Source organism: Diabrotica undecimpunctata, chromosome 3, assembly GCF_040954645.1.
Source record: "Diabrotica undecimpunctata isolate CICGRU chromosome 3, icDiaUnde3, whole genome shotgun sequence".
NCBI lineage: Eukaryota > Metazoa > Arthropoda > Insecta > Coleoptera > Chrysomelidae > Diabrotica > Diabrotica undecimpunctata.
In genome coordinates this window covers 125,406,817-125,426,176 of record NC_092805.1, presented here as the reverse complement: position 1 = coordinate 125,426,176, position 19,360 = coordinate 125,406,817, and the positions used below count along the sequence as shown (strand labels likewise).

The 19,360-nt window shown below is 31.9% G+C and overlaps 1 protein-coding gene across 1 annotated transcript in view; it reads left to right on the top strand.

Annotated features, from left to right (window-relative positions):
• The first annotated feature begins 4,613 nt into the window (after window positions 1–4,613).
• The window catches only part of LOC140437369 (glutamate receptor ionotropic, kainate 2-like), a 96,100-nt gene continuing 81,353 nt past the window's right edge, over window positions 4,614–19,360 (top strand). Inside the window, exon 1 of the mRNA XM_072526858.1 lies at window positions 4,614–4,779. Within this exon, the coding sequence (XP_072382959.1) occupies window positions 4,689–4,779 (91 nt within the window). The 5' untranslated portion in view covers window positions 4,614–4,688. The remainder of the gene's footprint in view (window positions 4,780–19,360) is intronic.

Here is a 19,360-nt window from a genome sequence, read left to right as displayed (position 1 = left end):
AAAACGAATTTAGTATACAGCATTAGTTGTACTCAGTGTGAGGCTGAATATGTTGGTGAGACCGGAAGAAATCTTTCAAATCGCATTATTTCTCACAAAAGTGATTGCAGAATTAAAAAACCATCTTGTGCTTTGGCAGAACATGTAATCGATAAAGACCATATTATGGATTTTGATAACATTAAAATTTTATGTAGTGAAAGTAATAAATTTAAAAGGACTTTTTTGGAAATGGTTTGTATTAGCAAAAATGATAAGAGTTTAAACAAAAGATCTGAAATTCAAAATTTAAGTAAAATTTATAATTATATTCTTTCTTTATGATTTATATATAAAACTTGTAAAATGTCATATTTAATTCTCCATATATCTATCACATTCTTTCAGACATCTGTCAAGGGTGAATAAATCTTCTTCTTTTTGTTACTAAACAAAAAAGAATGTTTAAACGAAGTTTTACTTTTGGCAATATAATTGTCAAAAATAAAAATTTTATGTTGGCATTTATGACATTGAGGCTATTTGTAATTGGTTGCTATTTGAACTTATTTATAAATTCAATTATTTTTATATTAAAAAAATGTTTTCAAAATTATAGAAATTTTCGGAGAAACATTTGTTAGATCAAAACATTTTTATATTAAATATTTTGAACATGTAAGCAGTGATTTTTACTTACCAAACTAATTTTTATTTGGTAAGTTAACAAAAATTGTTTTTTCTTTTTAGTTCAACCTTGTAAGTATTTTGTCTTTTTTAGCTCTTGATAATAATTGTAAACACAATTGAAAGCTCGAGAATAAAAAAAATAGTTAACCAATAGCCCTATTATTGACTCCAACCCATCCAAAACAGTTATATATTTGTTCCAAACGAGTCACAAGTACTTCTTTTTTCTTATATATATATATATATATATATATATATATATATATATATATATCTCTTTCTAGTTCCATCTCTCCTTGTGGAGTATTGGGCGATTATGCGTTTCTTGACCAAACGTGTAAGATGACTGGCCGGATCAGCACAGTGACGTAATATAATATTTTTTAATAAAAATATCTATACTTCGAAGAAAACCATTTATTTGTTTCACAGTTATGTTTGTTACCCAATAACTGAATAGTTTAATAATATATCTGTTTAAGGTATTTACATCGTTTAAGAACAATTACTTGCAGTTGCAATTAATAAATTGGGCTGCTAACTCTGCAGTTTTGCATAATTCTCATGTTCTTGTCTACACTTTGCCATGTTACAGAAATGATATGTGAGTAAGCAGCGGTAAGTTATAAGTTTAAAGAGTCTTTTTTCGTATCTAGAAGAACGTTTTAATAACATTTTTGCTTGCTTGAGACCTGAAGTATTTTACAAATAAGTTACATAAAGTATACTTTTTCATTATGGAATATTTTTAACCATACGACTTTTGGGATACCGCAAAGTGATTTTGTTTCGATAAAATAAGTACCAACTCCTTTATTAGCATGATCGTTACCAGCAATCTCTCTATGCCTTGGTACCAGTTGGATAGGATAAATTTATTACCAAACTCTCCACATTTTAGAGAGTCGTAGTTGAATACCTAATTGCTTCAAAATATTTATTAAGGACCACTGAAACAATAAAACACTTAAGACATATTTTTCCTTCGATTTATTTATAGTGAACTTAAAGGCTGATTCTATATTGATAATTATCGCAGTTCTGATAATACTAAAAAGAGTTATACAAATATCATTAGCTTTACAGTGCTAAGAGGCAGTAACATATATACAGAGTATTGAGGAAAAAAAACTGTTTACGGTTTAACACAAAACATCGGTTCCCGTTAGCGCATCTGTGACTCACGCACTTTTAGACAACACACCCGGTCCTTACTTATTCGCTCTAATCTGAGCGCATAAGTTGATAAAATAACTATAATACGATTAAAATATTATAGGTTGTTTTTAGAATTGGTCTCTTTTTCTGCATTCTAGCATTCAGTGCTCTTTTTGATAGCCTGTCCTCTCCCATTCTTGTCATATGTCTGGCCCATTGCAATCTTTGTATTCTAATGAAGGTGACAGTGGTGCTTCCTTATAAAGTTGATAAAGCTCGTTGTTGTATCGATTTCTGAAGATTCCGTTTTCCCTCACAGGTCCTAGTATTTACTTTCCTTTCGAACGTATCGAGTCTATAGACTTATAGACTAATGGTCCAAAACTCACAATTAATTTCAAATATTTATTCTGTGACTTGTTTCGGGCGTAAAAAATTTACATTCCGTCCTCAGGCCGATACAAAAAACCAATAACTAAAAAACAACAAAGAGACACACTTTATAGTTCCCCATAGTTTTAACTGCTTTATTTAGTGTTATGAAAATCTACCTTATATTTGGAATTGCTTTTAGGCTAAGTAATTAATTTAAGACATTTTGAAATAAATTTCATCAATAAATACTTTAAATTTTGAAATAGTTTTCATCAATAAATAATTTAGTATAAACCGCCGACACCAATTACCAAGTAAAGCGATTTTCGCCTCCCCCCTCCCCCACCCAATGCAGTGCTTTTATCTCCTTTTACAGAGGACAACCTTGTAAGTACACTGAAAACAAAAATATTAACGAAAATAGACAAGCTGGAGTGAAAAGTCGCCCTATTCATGTTAGGAAGGTTAAATAGTAATGGGCTTAGTCAATCATCTTGTTCAAAGACAGAATTGGGTAGAAATTATATAAAATATAAATCCAAGAATGGAAGATATACCTAAATACATTTACTGGTAAACAATAACAACTAGACCAATTTTGATAACGAATTTATAATTTACGTCAAAAAATGCGTCTATACAAAATTGTTTACTTCCAGTAGTGATAATTATTAAGAATGCTTATAAAATTGCGTTCTTCTTATGATGGGTAGCTTAAATAGATAAAATCTAAACGGCAATAACGGTGCGTTAATACACACAGTTGGAAAGGAATAGGTCTAAGGAATAGAGATGAAACGGTCCAATCAACATTCGACACAGCGAGGAACGAACGGTGACCAATCAGTACTTGGTAACAGGAGAGAATGGGTCCGTCTCAGATCAATACTCCAAGACCAGGTACTGAACTACCACTAGATCAATACTCTAGCAGAAGCGGTTAGCCTTCAGTCAATACCCTAGGCAAGTGGAATTGTTGTCAGATCAATACACCAACGGGACTCTCCTTTCTTTTGCGGCGGCTGCTCTTTGATACAGTCGAAGGCCTTCCATTTCCTCTAGCGCACATCGATGGAAGAGGAGGGAATGCGTGTGGACGAAAGGCTGACGGTACCGAGGCAATGCATATCGTTACAATCTTGTTAATGTACCATGTCCTTTAATTTTATTTACTGCCACTCTAAATAGCATGCTTGTATCAATACCGTACCAATCTCGCAAGTTCTTTAACCATGAAGTCTTTCTTTGTCCTGTACTGTGTTTGCCTTCTATCTTTCCTTGCATAATATTTTGTAGCAATCTATATTTAGGACCTCTCGTGACATATCCTAAGTACTCCAGATTTTTCTTCGTGATGCTTTAAGTAATTTCAGTAGTCTTGTTGAGACGTTCTAGTATTGTGGAGTTTCGAATCTTCTTCACCTATCAAACTATTAAAATTCTTCTATAGCACCACATTTCGAAAGCGTCAAAGCGATTTAGATCCCTTTTATTCACAGTCCAAGACGACACCATAAAGTAAGACCAAGAATACGTGGCAGCTAAGTAGGCAGATTCGCAATACCAATTTTAGGTCTCATAGTGTTACATAATACCTTGGGCATCTTTCTAAAGGCGACTCTGGCCTGCTCAATTCTGGATCTAATTTCACCGTGACTTTATATGTTACAGTTTAACTGATATCCAAGGTAAACAATTTGATTAACTTGCTCAAGTTTGGTACTATTTACATATATAGACAGACATATTTGAAAGTTGCTTTATGTTGTATTATGGACTACACATTTCGAATCACAAACTTCTCTTATAAAACTCTTGCAATCATCATCATTATCATCATCAACCTGTATGCGTCCACTGCTGGACATAGCTCTGTTTTAGCTCTTTCCATCTTCCTGTCTTGTGCGGCTTGCATCCAGTTATTGCTAACACGCTTCAGGTCGTCAGTCCGTCTAGTTGGTGGGCGTCCTCTGCTTCGTACCGGTCTCTCCGTATCGGTTGTCTGATAATCTGGACGTATCCTGCCCAATTCGCGATTTTTTTGATAGCGTCTGTTGTTTTTGTTCTACGACATATTTCTTCGTTTGGGATTCGTTCTCTTTAACTACTTTTTTTGTGATCTTAATCATAAATTGCAAATTGCAATCTTAATCGCGTTTAAATTTTCTTTTTATTTCTGATAATCCTATATCATATTTTTATTGATTTGTATAGATTTGTTGTTCTAAAACGTTCCTTTTAGCATCTATATCTGTTATCTGTTATCAAATACCCAAAACCAGCTTCGAATTTGGAAACCGAAGCATGAACTAAAGAATTTATTTCATAATTACAGTCTATTGTCGTAAAAGACAGTCATGTTGGTAAATAAAATTTCGAGAAACTTCGAAGAGAAATCTGGCTGCACTGTTGATACGGATCTAGCGACAAAAGTATCGGTTTTATTGAGCGCATAAGATGCATGGAAGTTTTTTGGTATTTCCGTGATGTTTTTCGCAAATAAACGTGTATTTCTCGTGAGGATATTAATTGTTTATGCTAGTTTTGGTTTTAACCGTGCAGATGAATACAAAATAGGTACGTATTATAGGTTTATAAAAGGAAACAGAATAGCTTGAAAATACCAGTTCAAATCAAAGTCACATTTCGATCAATGTCAGTTTTCCTATACTTAATACAAAGTAAATTAAAAAACATTTCTGTTTTTGAGTTACTGAAACACATTTAAAAACAATTGCAAAGTTCCAGAAATTGTGTTCTATGAAAACAAAATATTTTTGGTTCAACTCGTCAGGTTTCCATTAAATCATTTGTCATTTTCGAAATTGCTAAAAATATAATTGTACGAATTTTAAATACACAATTTCTGGTTTAAATGTAAAGAATTTAAGAAATTTTAATTTTTTATAATTGAGTATGATTTTCGATTGTTCAAAAAGATTAAAATGATTTAATGATGGAACAATTTTCATCTTCGCGTGCCATATCAGAATTATCTGACGTTGGCGATCACCATTGCGAAGGCTTCTCGATCTTCTACAATATGGAATAATTGGAACATGGAACAATATATTAATTAAACTTAATTAATTAATTATACCAAAATATAAATATTTGTTTTCATGAAGTTATTAGCGCTTACTAATTATTAAAGTTAAATGTTATTATCATCTTCCTTCACGTTTTTTTAAAAGCATTATTAGGCACTGTCAACCTTTAATAGATTTTATGTTTATTGTGGTCTGTACCAGTTTACGTTCTTGTTAGATTTCATGAGTGTGTGGCTATTGCAGCGATTGTCTTGCATTATGTAGGTCACTTATTTATTCTGATCCTATTTTTTAGCTTGCTTATAGATTTTATTCTTTCATTCCAACTATATTCTCCTTCTTCTCTCCTTATTCTCGTCTCCTTCCGTAAAGGTTTTAGTGATAATTTTTAAATAGCTTTGATTCCGTTTTTGCAGTTTTTAGTTTTTATTGGTGACCATTCTCAATTTTTGTTTACTTTAAATAATAAATTTTTCTAGCCACACTCATTTTTGTATGTTTTGTTTTTGTAGAATATGGGATATAGGGTAAAATTCAATTCTTATCGACTTAATTAAACATTCAGAAGACATAGAATCTAATAAAACAATAATTATTGATATCCTAATTTGTCTTCATCTTTTGTTATAACATTAAATTCACTTACAAAATCTTTCATGATACCACAGATATGATATCACCAAAGAGGGAGTGAGGTAAGGAAGAGGTTTAAATCGCTTGATGTTCATAATATTTACACATGAAATGAGTTAAGAAACGGCCGACTATATAGACCAGAGAAATTAGCAAATAAAAAGACTCTTCTGTACACTCATTGATGCACGTATCTAACAACTGCTTTTAATAAATTTGGTAATAACAATATGTAATAAACAAAATTTAAGATCACTCTTTGATTTTAAAAAATAAAGATAAGACCGGTAAATTATATGCAACAGTGACACGATTTTATTCAAAAAGCATAAAAAATCCTTTAAAATGAGGGTTTATAAAGTTATTTTTGTTAATTTGTTGCTTAATTATTGCAAAAGAGCTTCAAAAGTAAATTTTTTGAAAATGATTAATAACTTTTCTAAAAATGCACAAAAAATTTTTGATATGAGAATTACGACAATATTACAAATATTCAGCTTTAAAACTTTTAAGAAGATTCACTTAATAGTTATTGCAATATTGAAATTGATTTTCCCAAAAAGCTTTTATCTGCAACGGTATTATGCGTAAACTATTTAGCCTACATGAATTTTAAAAGCACCAAATTGATGAAAAACGTTCATTTTATTAAATTAAATAATTTAATGAATAAAAATTTTATGTTAAATATTGTAAAATAGGTTTGCAAAAGTATTCTAATTTTAAGTTTATAAACAATTAAAATAACTCATAAGCAATAACATGTAGAAAGTTAATTTTATTTATTCGTCATGCTGACATTTCTACGCGAATTAATAATAAACATAATGTCCTACTACCCTTAAACCCTGGGTTAGATCTTACCAGGGCTTTGTTTATAAACAATAAACTATTTAAAAAGAACCATTTGAAAGATTTGAAAGTACCTATTACCGAAGATCTGGGTGAAGCACAACAAATGGTATAAGAATTAGAAAACGTATCTTCAACAATAGGTCTAAAAATGAACATCAGTAAGACCAAATTTATGACAAATTTAGTTCCCAGCGAACACCTAATCATCCAAAATCAAGTGGTATAATTGATAGAAAAGTACATAATATATCTTGGTCATAAAATCAGAATAGGCAAGGACAACCAGACCTGCGAATTTCAACGACGAATAACACTTGCTTGGGCAGCGTATGGTTCACTAAGAGACATCTTTAAGAGCAACATTCCGATAGCTATGAAACGGAAGACATTTGACCAATGCGTTCTTCCTATTATGACATACGGAGCAGAAACGCTTACGCTCACTAAAACAACAGCACTAAAAATGCTAGTGGCACAAAGGCGCATGGAAAGATCAATTCTCGGCGTGACAAAAAAAGACAAAATAAGGAATCAAGACTTAAGGAAAAGAACAGGTATCAGTGATATCGTCGAACGTATAGCCAAACTGAAATGGAATTGGGCAGGTTACATAGAGAGACTGAAAGACACAAGATGGACCAGAAAACTAATTCCCACGAGAAGACAAATGCAGCAGAGGATGACCACTAACACACTGAATGGACGACATTAGACGAATATCCAAGAAATGGCAACAAGAAGCACAGAACCGTGAAGAGTGGCGAAAAATGAGAGAGACCTATGTCCAGCAGTGGACAGAAGAGGTTGCATGATGATGATGATGATTTGAAAGATTAAGATAAAGGGCTTCAAAGCTAAGCGATTTTACTCCTTCATAAACTGAATTTATAAATTCAAATTTATAAAAGTTGCAATATCTCTGCTTCTAATCAACAAAAATTGATGTGTTTTTTTAGTTTGGTGTATCTCGTGGCATAGGTCATAAAAATTTATTTAGTTAATTTGGGAATTGTTTATTAAACTGAATAATTTGTTTAAACAATTTAAAATAAATATTTATTTTGCAAAATTCCACTTTTCTCTTCTTATTATTAGTAGACAAGGTTATGATTTAGTAAGCAACTTAAATATTTATATATTATAAATATAAATATTATCTTTTAATAATAAATTTATTTTTTATGTAAAAATCAAATTTTTACGAGTTAATTTTTCTTGCATTATACTTATTATTTTTACAATTACTTTATCTAAAAAATATTACAAATATATTTTATATAAATTAATTGTTATAAAGTTTGTATATTTATAAATACAAATTATGGAATTAATCTGTATAGTAACAGTCGTCAGAGATTTGACCTCTAAAAATAATACGAAGAAGCTAAATTTTGCCAAAAATGTCATTTTTGGGACCCCAAAAAGGATGCAAAAAATTTTGGCTTTCCTACCCCCTGGTTTTACCCTAAAATCTCACTCATAGAGGGGCAGACGAATAACATCGATTTACTTTCATAAAAATTTCATATGTCACCACCTCGAAGGAAATGCCATTTTAAAGCCGAGTTGCAAACAGAGTAAAGCTACGACGAGGAAACCCCCGATGAAGCACAAAAAAAGTTTTTTCACCTTTGCTCATTTGAACTTGCATGGAGAGGCAATGAGGCCGTAAAGAGCAAGATTCACTTTTTCCAGAAGAAATTTGATGTTATGGAAAAATTAACGAGCCTAATTGAATACAACAGCATTTTTCGAAGTTTGGCAGGCAGCAAATAGCTGGTAAGAAATTGATCAAACAAAAATTTATGCCCAGTTGGATTATTATTGAAATTAATGGAAAAAAGGTGACCAAAGATTTTATCAGACAGACTCCTTCTTACCGTTCACCCCAACTAGAAGGATGAATCTTCAAGCTGTGTCAGCCTTGTTTAAGCAAGGTGTTTCTGAACAGGAGTTAATTTAATTAATGGGTCACTCAAATGCAAGCTTTTTAAAACCATATTTGCAGTTTGATTCGAGTCATCACCAGAAGTTGATCGAAAATCTCAGAACAACAAATGAAGCTGGACCTTCATTTGTTGACAAACTACTATAGCTTATTATAATTGTACATTTAATATCGTTAACAAATAAATAAAGATTATGTTTCATTGATATGGTGCAATATTTGCATCTTGTCGAATATCATTCGAGAGAAAATTATTTACCGGAAAAATTTTCTTCTGGTTTTACTCAAATTAATATTTTTTATACAAAATCACTCGACTGACGTCTCGTGATTTAAATGTCAAAATTTAAGTCGCGAAAATTGCCAGGCAACAAACTTTCATACCAGTCGAAAATATTGCCGGCAAACTTGTCTCTGTTATGATATTGTATACGAAAAATAACAAAAAAAGAAAAAAAAATAATGAGGAATTCTACAAAATATTAGGAATGTGAACGGTGATACAAATAAAAACAGCATAATGCAATTCTTCTGTTCAAATGTTTAAAAAATTAAAAATTATTAACTGATGCAAAATATTTATTTTGAACATTTCGATGAAAACAAATCTTAAATTATACATGTGTGAAACATTGTGTAGTCTATGTCGACGGCAGACAGCACTGTCTGAACCAATATAAAATAGGTCTTTTCCGCAACTAGTCGCCAAAATTTTTTTAGTAGAATCTATTCTTACTCTGATGTTATTTATTCCCTTAATTTTTTGTCGAAATTTTGAATATTGCGAGAGATCAAAATTTATAATAAATTACGATTTCAAAAGGAGTATGATAAAGAAAATAAATAGAGAAAAATAGTTAATGTTTTGTTGACATACTCTTTATGCAATAGACAAGGCTTTATGTACTTTTTAAACTACAAAAATAAAGTCACTACCAGGATTCTTATAAAAAGAAATCCGGAAAACGGTAAGCCGTTTTGTGAAGAAGTACGTACGTAGTAATACTTGTTATTAATCGAATAAAAAAAAATTCTATACACTTCTTAAATGCCCGCAACATCACGGCAATTTTAATTCTCGTTGCTCGGTATTGTTGCGTAGAACTGCAAACGATCTATTCTCTTATAATTCTTAGGTAAGACATCCTTTTCCTCTTTATGGTGCGTTTGGTGCGAATATTTTCTTAAATAATTAACTGAATACATTGGTATTCTCAACGTGTACTTTGACCCGGATGCTGTAGTTTCCTCGGTTTATTTGCCAGCGCTATATTAATTTGTGTTTTAAGCATCAGCTAAGTACCTCATCTCAAATTTCTCTTTCTTGGTCATACATTGCTTGTTTAGCTTCCACAGCTCAATAATATAAAACCAGACCGAATTGTTAATGAATGTGACATTTTAGTATCCACAATAGTTTTAGAGTATTTGTTTCATGTTGTGAAACATAGTTTCGGGTTACTCCTTTCTCTTTAGAGCATTAGTCTTATTCTAATTCATATTATCTTTTGATGTTACTCGTTAATATTTATAACTAGGTAGTTGTAGTTTTAATATATGTAATATCCGGTTTATAGCATCTTGCGCCTTTCAGTTCCATTCACGTCTAACGGCCCAGTTTTCTGGTCGTAGATCTCTCTCTGACATTGCCTTTTGGACTCCATCAAGCCATGTTGTTTTCGGTTTTCCTCGTTTTTTTCGCTGCCAATAAAATATTACCTTCGTAAGCGATGATCTGCCATTGTCTGTAGATGTTCATACCAAATAAGTTGTTTTTTCAACACTCCTTCTGTGATGCTGGTTGTTCTGTCTATGATTTGTTTTATGCTTTTCCATTTTCCGTGCTAAAATTTCATTTCCAGGTTTCGAATTCCTAACAACGCTTTTAAAAATGCTTTATATAGCTGTATCTTTTTCTATTTAGACATACATAGTTTTTAAGCAAAGTGATGATTTTATTGTGCCTATTATTTTTTCCCTTTTGTGATTCGTTCCTCGATCTCTGTTATAGTGCGTCCATTTATTCTTCTCTGTGTCCCCAAATAGGTATATTCGGAATATGACGAAATTATATTTCTTTCTTCTAAGTTTAGTTCATCGTTTTTAACTCTCCTATATGCACATGTATTTCGTTTTTGTTGAGTTCACATTTAGTCCTAATGCTCATATTCCTGTATTAATCACTTTGTTATAAATTACAGATCTTCCTGATCTTGTGCGATGATTACTTGGTCGTCTGCGAAATGAAGCGTAGATAGGGTAGTTTCGTCGTATACCGGTATACTTATTTCAAATCATCTTCTTTAAGTGCCATCTCCGCGGCGAAGGTCGGTAATCATCATAGCTATTCGGACTTTTGAGACGGCTGCTCTGAAAAGTTCATTTTATGTACATCCGTACCACTCTCTCAGGTTGCGCAGCCATGACATTCTACGCCTCCCTATGCTTCTCTTTCCTTGGATCTTTCCTTACATAATCAGTTGTAGCAAGGTGTATTTCTCTCCACGTGTAATATGTCCGAGATATTCCAATTTTCTTGTTTTAATTATATTTAAAATTTCTATTTTTTTATTCATCCTTCTCAGAACCTCTTTATTTGTGAAGTGTTCTGTCCACGTCAGACAGAATTACTATTTTCAGAATTCTTCTATACACCCACAGCTCGAATGATTCTAGTTTTTTCATTTACGTTGCATTCAAGGTCCAAGATTATATTCCATAAAATAAAGGCGAAAAAACATAGCACCTTGTCAACCTAACTGTTAGTTCCAATTTTAAATCTCTTGTACATAGCACTCTTCTCATTTTGTTGAAATTTGCTCTAGCCTTTTCTATTCTGATTTTGATCTGAATGTAATCATTTGTGAAGTTAATCATTGTTCCCAGATATGCATATTTGTCCACTTGTTCGACATTGGTTCCGTTTATTAGAAGATTCTAGTTATTTCTTTTTCGATATTCTCATAAATTTCGTCTTCTTGACATTCATTGTTAGACCATTATCTTTTCCATACTCCGCTATTCTGGTCACCAGTCTCTGAAGATCTTCAATATTTTCGGCTAAGATCACAGTGTCGTCCGCATATCTAATATTGTTAATGAGAACTCCATTTACCTTTATTCCAGCTGTTTCACCCTCAAGAGGATTTTTCAGAATCTCTTCGGAGTAGGCATTAAAAGAAATTGGCGACAATACGCATCCCTGTCTCACTCCACATCTTATTTCAATTTCTTCTGACAGCTGATCGTTAACACGTACTTTTGTTCGCTGTTTATAGTATAAATTTGATATAATCCTGAGCTCGTTATAGTCAATCTTTTTTGATTTCAAGACATTCATTAATTGTTTATGTCGTACTTTATCGAATGCTTTATTATAGTCAATAAAACATACGTATATATCTTGATTGACATCCAGGCATCTTTGTATCAGTATATTAAGTGAAAAAAGAGCTTTACGAGTTCATAGGCCTTTGTGAAAACCAAATTGTGTATCATTAACGTCTATGTCCAGTTTGTGATATATTCGGTTATGGATGACTTTTAGTAGTAACTTTAGCACATGAGACATCAAGCTAATGGTGCGGTAATCGCTGCATTCTCTTGCGTTTTTCTTTTTGGGAGAAAAATAAAAATCGACGTTAACCACTCTTTGGGTAATACGCCTGAACTATAAATTTGGTTCAAGAGTGTCACTAAAACATCAATGTGCTTCTCATCAGAATTTTTAGGATTTCTATTGGAAGCATGTCAGGTTTAGGGCTTTTCCCACTCTTCATTGTTTTTAATGCGTGTAATATTTCTTCTTTTGTAATATATGGACCTATTTCTTCTGACGTAAGTTCTATGTGCTCCAGATCCCCTCTTTCATCATCGAACAATTCGTCAGAACATGACCTCCTCCATTTCTTTAGTGCCTCACTCAGGTAGATTTTAAAGAGTGTTATAGATAGACTGCAGCCTTGCATTAGTCCCTTATTTACCCTAAATTTCTCGGAGAACTGGTTGTTATTCTTAATTTTTTTTATCGAAGATCACTGTAGAATAGTTGTATTGCTTTTACAAGTGCAATATTAATAGATGAGCTTTCCAGTACTTTTCGTAGTCTACATAATATGGGTATTGTATTATAAGCTTTCATCAAGTCCACACATAATAGATGAGGTGGTCTATCCCTAGCCATTTTTTTTTAATTAGTTAGGCTAAAGTGTAGATGTGGTTGATACAAGATCGTCTAACTTAAAATCTTGCTTGCTGTTCCAGCTCAAGTGGTTGTTCATATTCGTTTTTAACTAGGGTTTTCATAACTTTTTCCTACAGTCTCTGATAGTGCTGGTAACTAAGAAGCAGCGGTAGTTCATGCAGTCCGCCTTATCCCTTTTTATATGGATCGGTGTAATCCATCCTTCTTTTCACCTTTTAGGTATATTTTTTCAGTTTAGGTATCTATTAAAAAGTTCTGTTAGCTTATAAACAAACGTTGGTGTTGCATTTTTGAAAAGTTCAGCAGGGATTGCTTCTGGTTCATAGGCTCTGTTATCTTTAATGGTTTTCATAAGCTTGACAATTAGGTCATCTTTAACATTTATTTCTGGTCCATGGATTTTAGGTATTTGTTTGAGATATTCAAGTCAGGTCGTGTAGTTCTTTTGCGTACTGACTTTTAAATGCATTTATGTTGATAGTGTTTATGGTAAATAAGCAAGCAATTTAATTGAACCCAGCCTAAAGGACTGGTACACCCCTTGAAATGACGTTTGGTGTTTTATTCATTGAGGCGAGGTGTATTAATTCGTGTTAAAACAGGAATTACTTCATTGCGCTCCAATGTTCCCGACAATCTCTTTCCCCCTAAAGCAATCTGACGCGCGATAGGGGAACGCTATCGGCCAAATGCTCTTCATGTAGGAGTCCTGGGTACAAAAACTCCAACATGGTTTCCTAACCGATTAATGCAGGCTAGCATTAGGCGTTTTATTCCTGCTAAATTCTTGTGACGTATCCGCAAATCTGAATTGCTTGCTCGAGCCTCAAGTCTTTGCTCCAGGCTACGTCCACCTGGTGCCTAACTTTTTTTAATATTTTATAACATAAAATCTGTCTGAGTTAGGCTAACTAAAGTTACCATACAAGAGGCCACTTCAGTTGCTATCCCTAAACATAATATTTTCTCTCCGGCACTTTTATTTGACGTCACTTTCTATGATAATACAAAAGATACAGATGTCTTGTCACTAAAACGGAATATAACGGTCTTTGTTAAATAAATAAAAAATTAATATTTAAAGAAATTTACATTTATTATTATATATTCCATTAGATATTACACATTTATTTATTTATATTCGTTTCCATAAATAAAAAAACCCACTGTGAAAATTATGCAAAAATGCAACATTATACGATTGTACGCATTTATTTATACAAAGTATCAATTTGCATTTTGATTCAGTACTTCAAATACTATCTAAAATTATTGATACATAAGTTAAACAAATCTATCTCATAAGGTAACTGACGTATGCATAAAAAATCAGACCATACCTATATTTGAACCTCAATTAGTTTTACGATGAGGAACATGGAAATGTGAATGCTGACGTAGTGAACGAGGAGGAATATGAAAACAAATTAGTTAAAGCAATTCAGGAGATTGGATTATTTCATTAACAAGCTTAAAAAAAATTAATTCAAAGATAACTCTTCCGGTAAGGAGAGAATCTAGATTGAAGAACTCTCTCTAACTTTTCAATACATGCTTGAGTAGCGAAACCAGATCATAGTTGAATTTTTAAGTTGGGAACGGACAAGAGAAAATTATAGTTCTTAGACATACAATCCTACGAAAATTTCTGGTATGACCCTTAATGAAATCAAGCTGTTTCGTAGACTTGTTGCATATGAGATCTTAAAGGACATATTTTCCTTAAAAACCACACCTAGATCTAGAATAATATGAAAAAAATTTGTTTTATCATCTGCATATGTAAAGATTTCACAGTCAGTCAAGGATCTGATAGCATTATCAACAAAAACTGTGAAGAGAATAGGTCCCAAATGGGTCCTACAGAGCTAGAAAAGTATTCAGTTAAAGAAAATTCTACCTTGTCAAATACACTTTAGTCAATATAAATGGAATCAACATGAGAAATGATTTTTATTGTACTTATAATGTAATTTGGGTAAACTAGTAGATTATTAAAAGTTGAATGACCAGGCAAGAAACCATGCTATAGTGTATTTTTATGTATGAGAGAGTAATAAAACAATAAATTATGTATGCAAATCCCTAAACTGTTGATATGGGTGACTCAATGAAAAACAGATATTTGTCAACAAGTTTACAGAAGTATATAGGAAAACAATTTTAAATTTGAGTATGACCACCAGGTATAAAGGTTGGAGCAGAATAGAATACAATAGTTGTGAGTGTTGCTAATCCCTAAATAAGGTTGCCAGTGTCGGAGTGATGGAGGTTAACAGGTACTAATGAATTTGCAAGAAATGTAAGATGTTTATTTTATTGGTTATATATAACCAATAAAAGTTTAATAAGTACCTACCTATTTGCAAAATAAAGTTTAATTCTTTAGATAAAATAAAACGTTTTATTTTATCTGAAATGAGTGCATTCCACGAAGTAAGGGTTTCAACAATCAAACATTTAATTCTTAAATTCCAGGAATCTACGACAGTAATTGACTAGATAATTACCTTCTAAACTTATTCCACAGAAAATGTGATAGTGGGTTTTTCCATTTTGTAGGAAGGTCCAAGTGGCGTATTCAAAATTCTTAACAGTTCACTAAAAGTAGGTACTTCAGTTGCAAGGTGCAGTTTATTGTGTATACTAGTGTTATGGAAAATTTGGAAGTGCCGTGTAAACGCCGAAAAATTGGTCCTCTAACAGTTAATGAAAAAACATTAATATTTAATTGTTTTAAATCATTTACAGACAAACGTTTATGTGAAAGTGTTGATGAGACCGTTAAGTTAGTTAGCAGTACACTTGGTGTTGGGAAATCTACGATTTACAGAGTTATTAAAGAAGAGAAATGTGGTAGTTTTCAAATGCCACGTAATGCTCCAGGGAAACCAAAATTTCAAATAGAATATCATTTTAAAGAAGGACTTCGACGGAAAGTGCATGAATTCTTCTTTAGACAAGAATTTCCAACATTGGATAAAGTTCTTGTCTCAGTTCGAGATGATAAGGATTACCCAGAAATGAGTCGAAGTACGTTATGGAAACTTTTAAAAGAAATAGGCTTCCGCTTGAAAAAGAATCCCAGAAAGTCTATTTTATTAGAAAGAAGCGATATTGTCATATGAAGAAGACATTTTCTAAGAACCATAAAGGAAATGAGAAACCAAAAAAGAAAAATATTTTATCTTGATGAAACAGGGATCAACGAGGGTCATACACCAAATAAATTTTGGCAGGATGAAACTGTTACAAGTCAAAGGCACGCTTTTGTAAATAACTTATCTACTGGTTTAAACCCACCATCAGGAAAGGGACGCAGGCTGATAATAGTACACATTGGCAGTTCAGACGGTTTTGTTGAAGGTGGTTTATTAACTTTTGAATCAACTCGTACCGGTGACTACCATGAAGACATGAACGCTGATGTCTTTCAAGAATGGTTCGAACAAATGATAGATCTTCTTCCTAAGAACTGTGTAATAGTAATGGATAATGCAAGTTATCACTCCAGACTTATAGAAGGACTGCCCACAACCAAGTAGTTAAAAAAAGACTTGCAGAATTGGCTGAGTTCAAAAAATATTACGTATCATCCCGGATCTATAAGAAAGGAACTTTATTCGTTGTGTGCCCTTCATAAAGAAAACTTTAAAAAATACGAAATTGATGAAATTGCCAAAAATCGTGGAATGACAGTACTTAGATCCCCACCATATCATTGTGAATTAAACCCGATTGAACTGGTATGGACACAGATAAAGAGTGAAGTTTCAAGAAAAAATACCACTTTTAAAATTCATGATGTTAAACAGTTGTTTTTGGAGGCCGTAAATAATGTAAAACCTGAAAACTGGGAAAAGGCAGTAAATCACACTATTAAAGAAGAGGAAAAAATGTGGAAGCTGGACAATATTACTGATAAAATAATCGAGCCAGTTATTATCAATCTTGGTTCTGAAAGTTCATCTTCTGAATCTGATTTGGATTTGTAACAAGTAGCTGTAAGTTTTATATTAATATTTTTATTCATCTATTTAACATACCTTAGACGGTTTTAAAAACTCTTTTTCTCTTTTGTAATTTTTAAAAATTAAAAAAAATGTGAATTTTTTAAAACCCTTTTTAATGTAGGCCAGTCAGTTCTAATATAGTGTGTGATAAAAGAGGTCACTTTTGTTTACATACACATAACACTTTATAACACTGAAATAATTCATTTATTTTTTACAATTATTCAAAGTAATTTTTCAATTAATCTTGAGCACGCCCATGGAGTGGTCGGAGCTACCAGTTAAAATTATGCTAATTACTCTCTCGTTCATAAAAATAAACTATAACCAATATGAAGCTTATTCTTCAGATTAACTGTCAAAAAATTAGTCAGTAAAGCCTCAAAAATTTTAGGACTAGCAAAAAGAATTGTAATGTTAATTAGAAATCAATCATTTAATGATGCAATCAATCAATAAATTGTGATGAAAAGTGACCCTCGGTCTGAGATTTATTAAAAATAAGCCATACTGGTCTACATAAAGAGAATGCATAATTCCTTAAAAATAAGTTAGGATATTCTATCTGGAGCAAGACCTTTATTGATATTAAGATCGTGTAAGCATGCTAGAATATCACAAATTTTAATAAGTAAGAAGTGAATGTGGCTGTAAATGATATCAGGTATTTGACTCCACTTGTCTGGACAGAAGAAAGAAGGATTGTGGACACTGCTAAAGAAATTGGCAAAAGTATCAACAATCACTTCGGCTTACTAAAAACAGAATCATTAAACTTCAGGCAAGTTGAAATATCAACATTATTTCTCTTACAATTGTGTGGTCGGTGAACAAATGCATACCAGTCAATTTTTGAGTTTTAAAGTTAAAATCGTAAGTATGAAAAATACCAATACTTGATATGATCAATACTTTCTGTCCGCCGACCACACAATTTAACTATTCAGAATCATAACATTCATAAAAGAATCTGCCCTCTCTTTAGCTCTCTTCAGACATTTCATTATCCAGTTTTTAATTTCCGTCCCCATGGCAGCACTGGTTTTGGAGTTTTTCCAAACAACATCTAAAAGCAAAATAAATGTACATTCATAAATTGAACAAATTAATTTTAGAGTTACTTAATTATACTTTGCTTATTGTGAACAATTGACCATTCAAAAGCATAAATTTAAATACGGGAATTTCAAGGTGCAAAGTGCCATAGTCTTAATGAATCTCTCTTAATGAATGAAAAAACAAAAATAACAGTGTATAAATAAAATAAACGGCCATGTCTAATACGACAAATATTCATCTCGTATCTCTAGCGGTAGTTCTTAAAGCCACCTCATAGCCAGACATAAACATTTGTAAAGTTGGTAAATTTTGCCATCTAAATTACATATAGGACACAGTTAATGATATAATTCATCATCTGTATGTGGCCACTTAAGTGATAGTATAAATTCTTAAATGTATCCTAAATTCATTTATGTTTACAAGTTACAAATATTTAAAAATTGTGGCTATATGTGTTTCTTCAGAAGCTCATTAACCTAAAATATAAATCAAGATGTAACAATATAATCTAACTACCCCACAAACTTGATTATCCATGCCTAATTATTTTGGCTTAAACTATTTAATAGAATTAAGTTATTATTGTGAGCTTAAATAAAAAATTAAACCAACATTTATAAATTCTACAACAGAGTCTATTAAAAAATCAATCAGACATTCATTTGTATCTTGTGGTTTATCATAACCATGGTAAATGCCTTTATGACCTACAATTTTTGGATCTATAAACAAATTACACAAAATAGGATAAAACTGGCTACTAGAACTCTTTGTCAGTGAAATTTCATTAAAATTTATATAAACTTCTATTGCTTTTTTGTGAAAAAAAAAAAAAAAAATTAAAATTTGAGTCATATGGATCAGAGTATTTTAAAACCGAAATATTTTCCAGGGAAAACATCTTTAACTTGGTGAATCAAGAAGGGTTCTGGCATCTGATGGAAAATAATGAGAAAGATCAGGAACTTTGTTAAAAATTTTTAATAACTTATTTAATGTATTTTGTGGTATTTTAAAAGGACAAAGCAAAGTTGCGTTATTTATTAGAAATATGAAAAACATCTCGAGAAAGTTCTTCAGAATTCTGGTTACAACCATGTTTAGACCCTTTTTCAGTTTCACTGAAAGAGAAGCTTTGTAAAGCTTTTAAATGAGAGTGGTCCAGTAAAGGTTTGAAGGAGATGTAACGTTTAGATTCGTTAATATTTTCAACAATATTCTCTACCGGTAAGATAGTTTCGAAACAAATTCAGATTTCTGCTTTAATCTGGAGCCTTCTAAAAATTGCAAGGCATAGCCAGACGTTGATAAAGATGTTAATAGAGACATGGGGAATCTAAAATTTGCATTCCGCTACATGTCTCCTCAACTAAGCAGAAATCTTTAACGAATG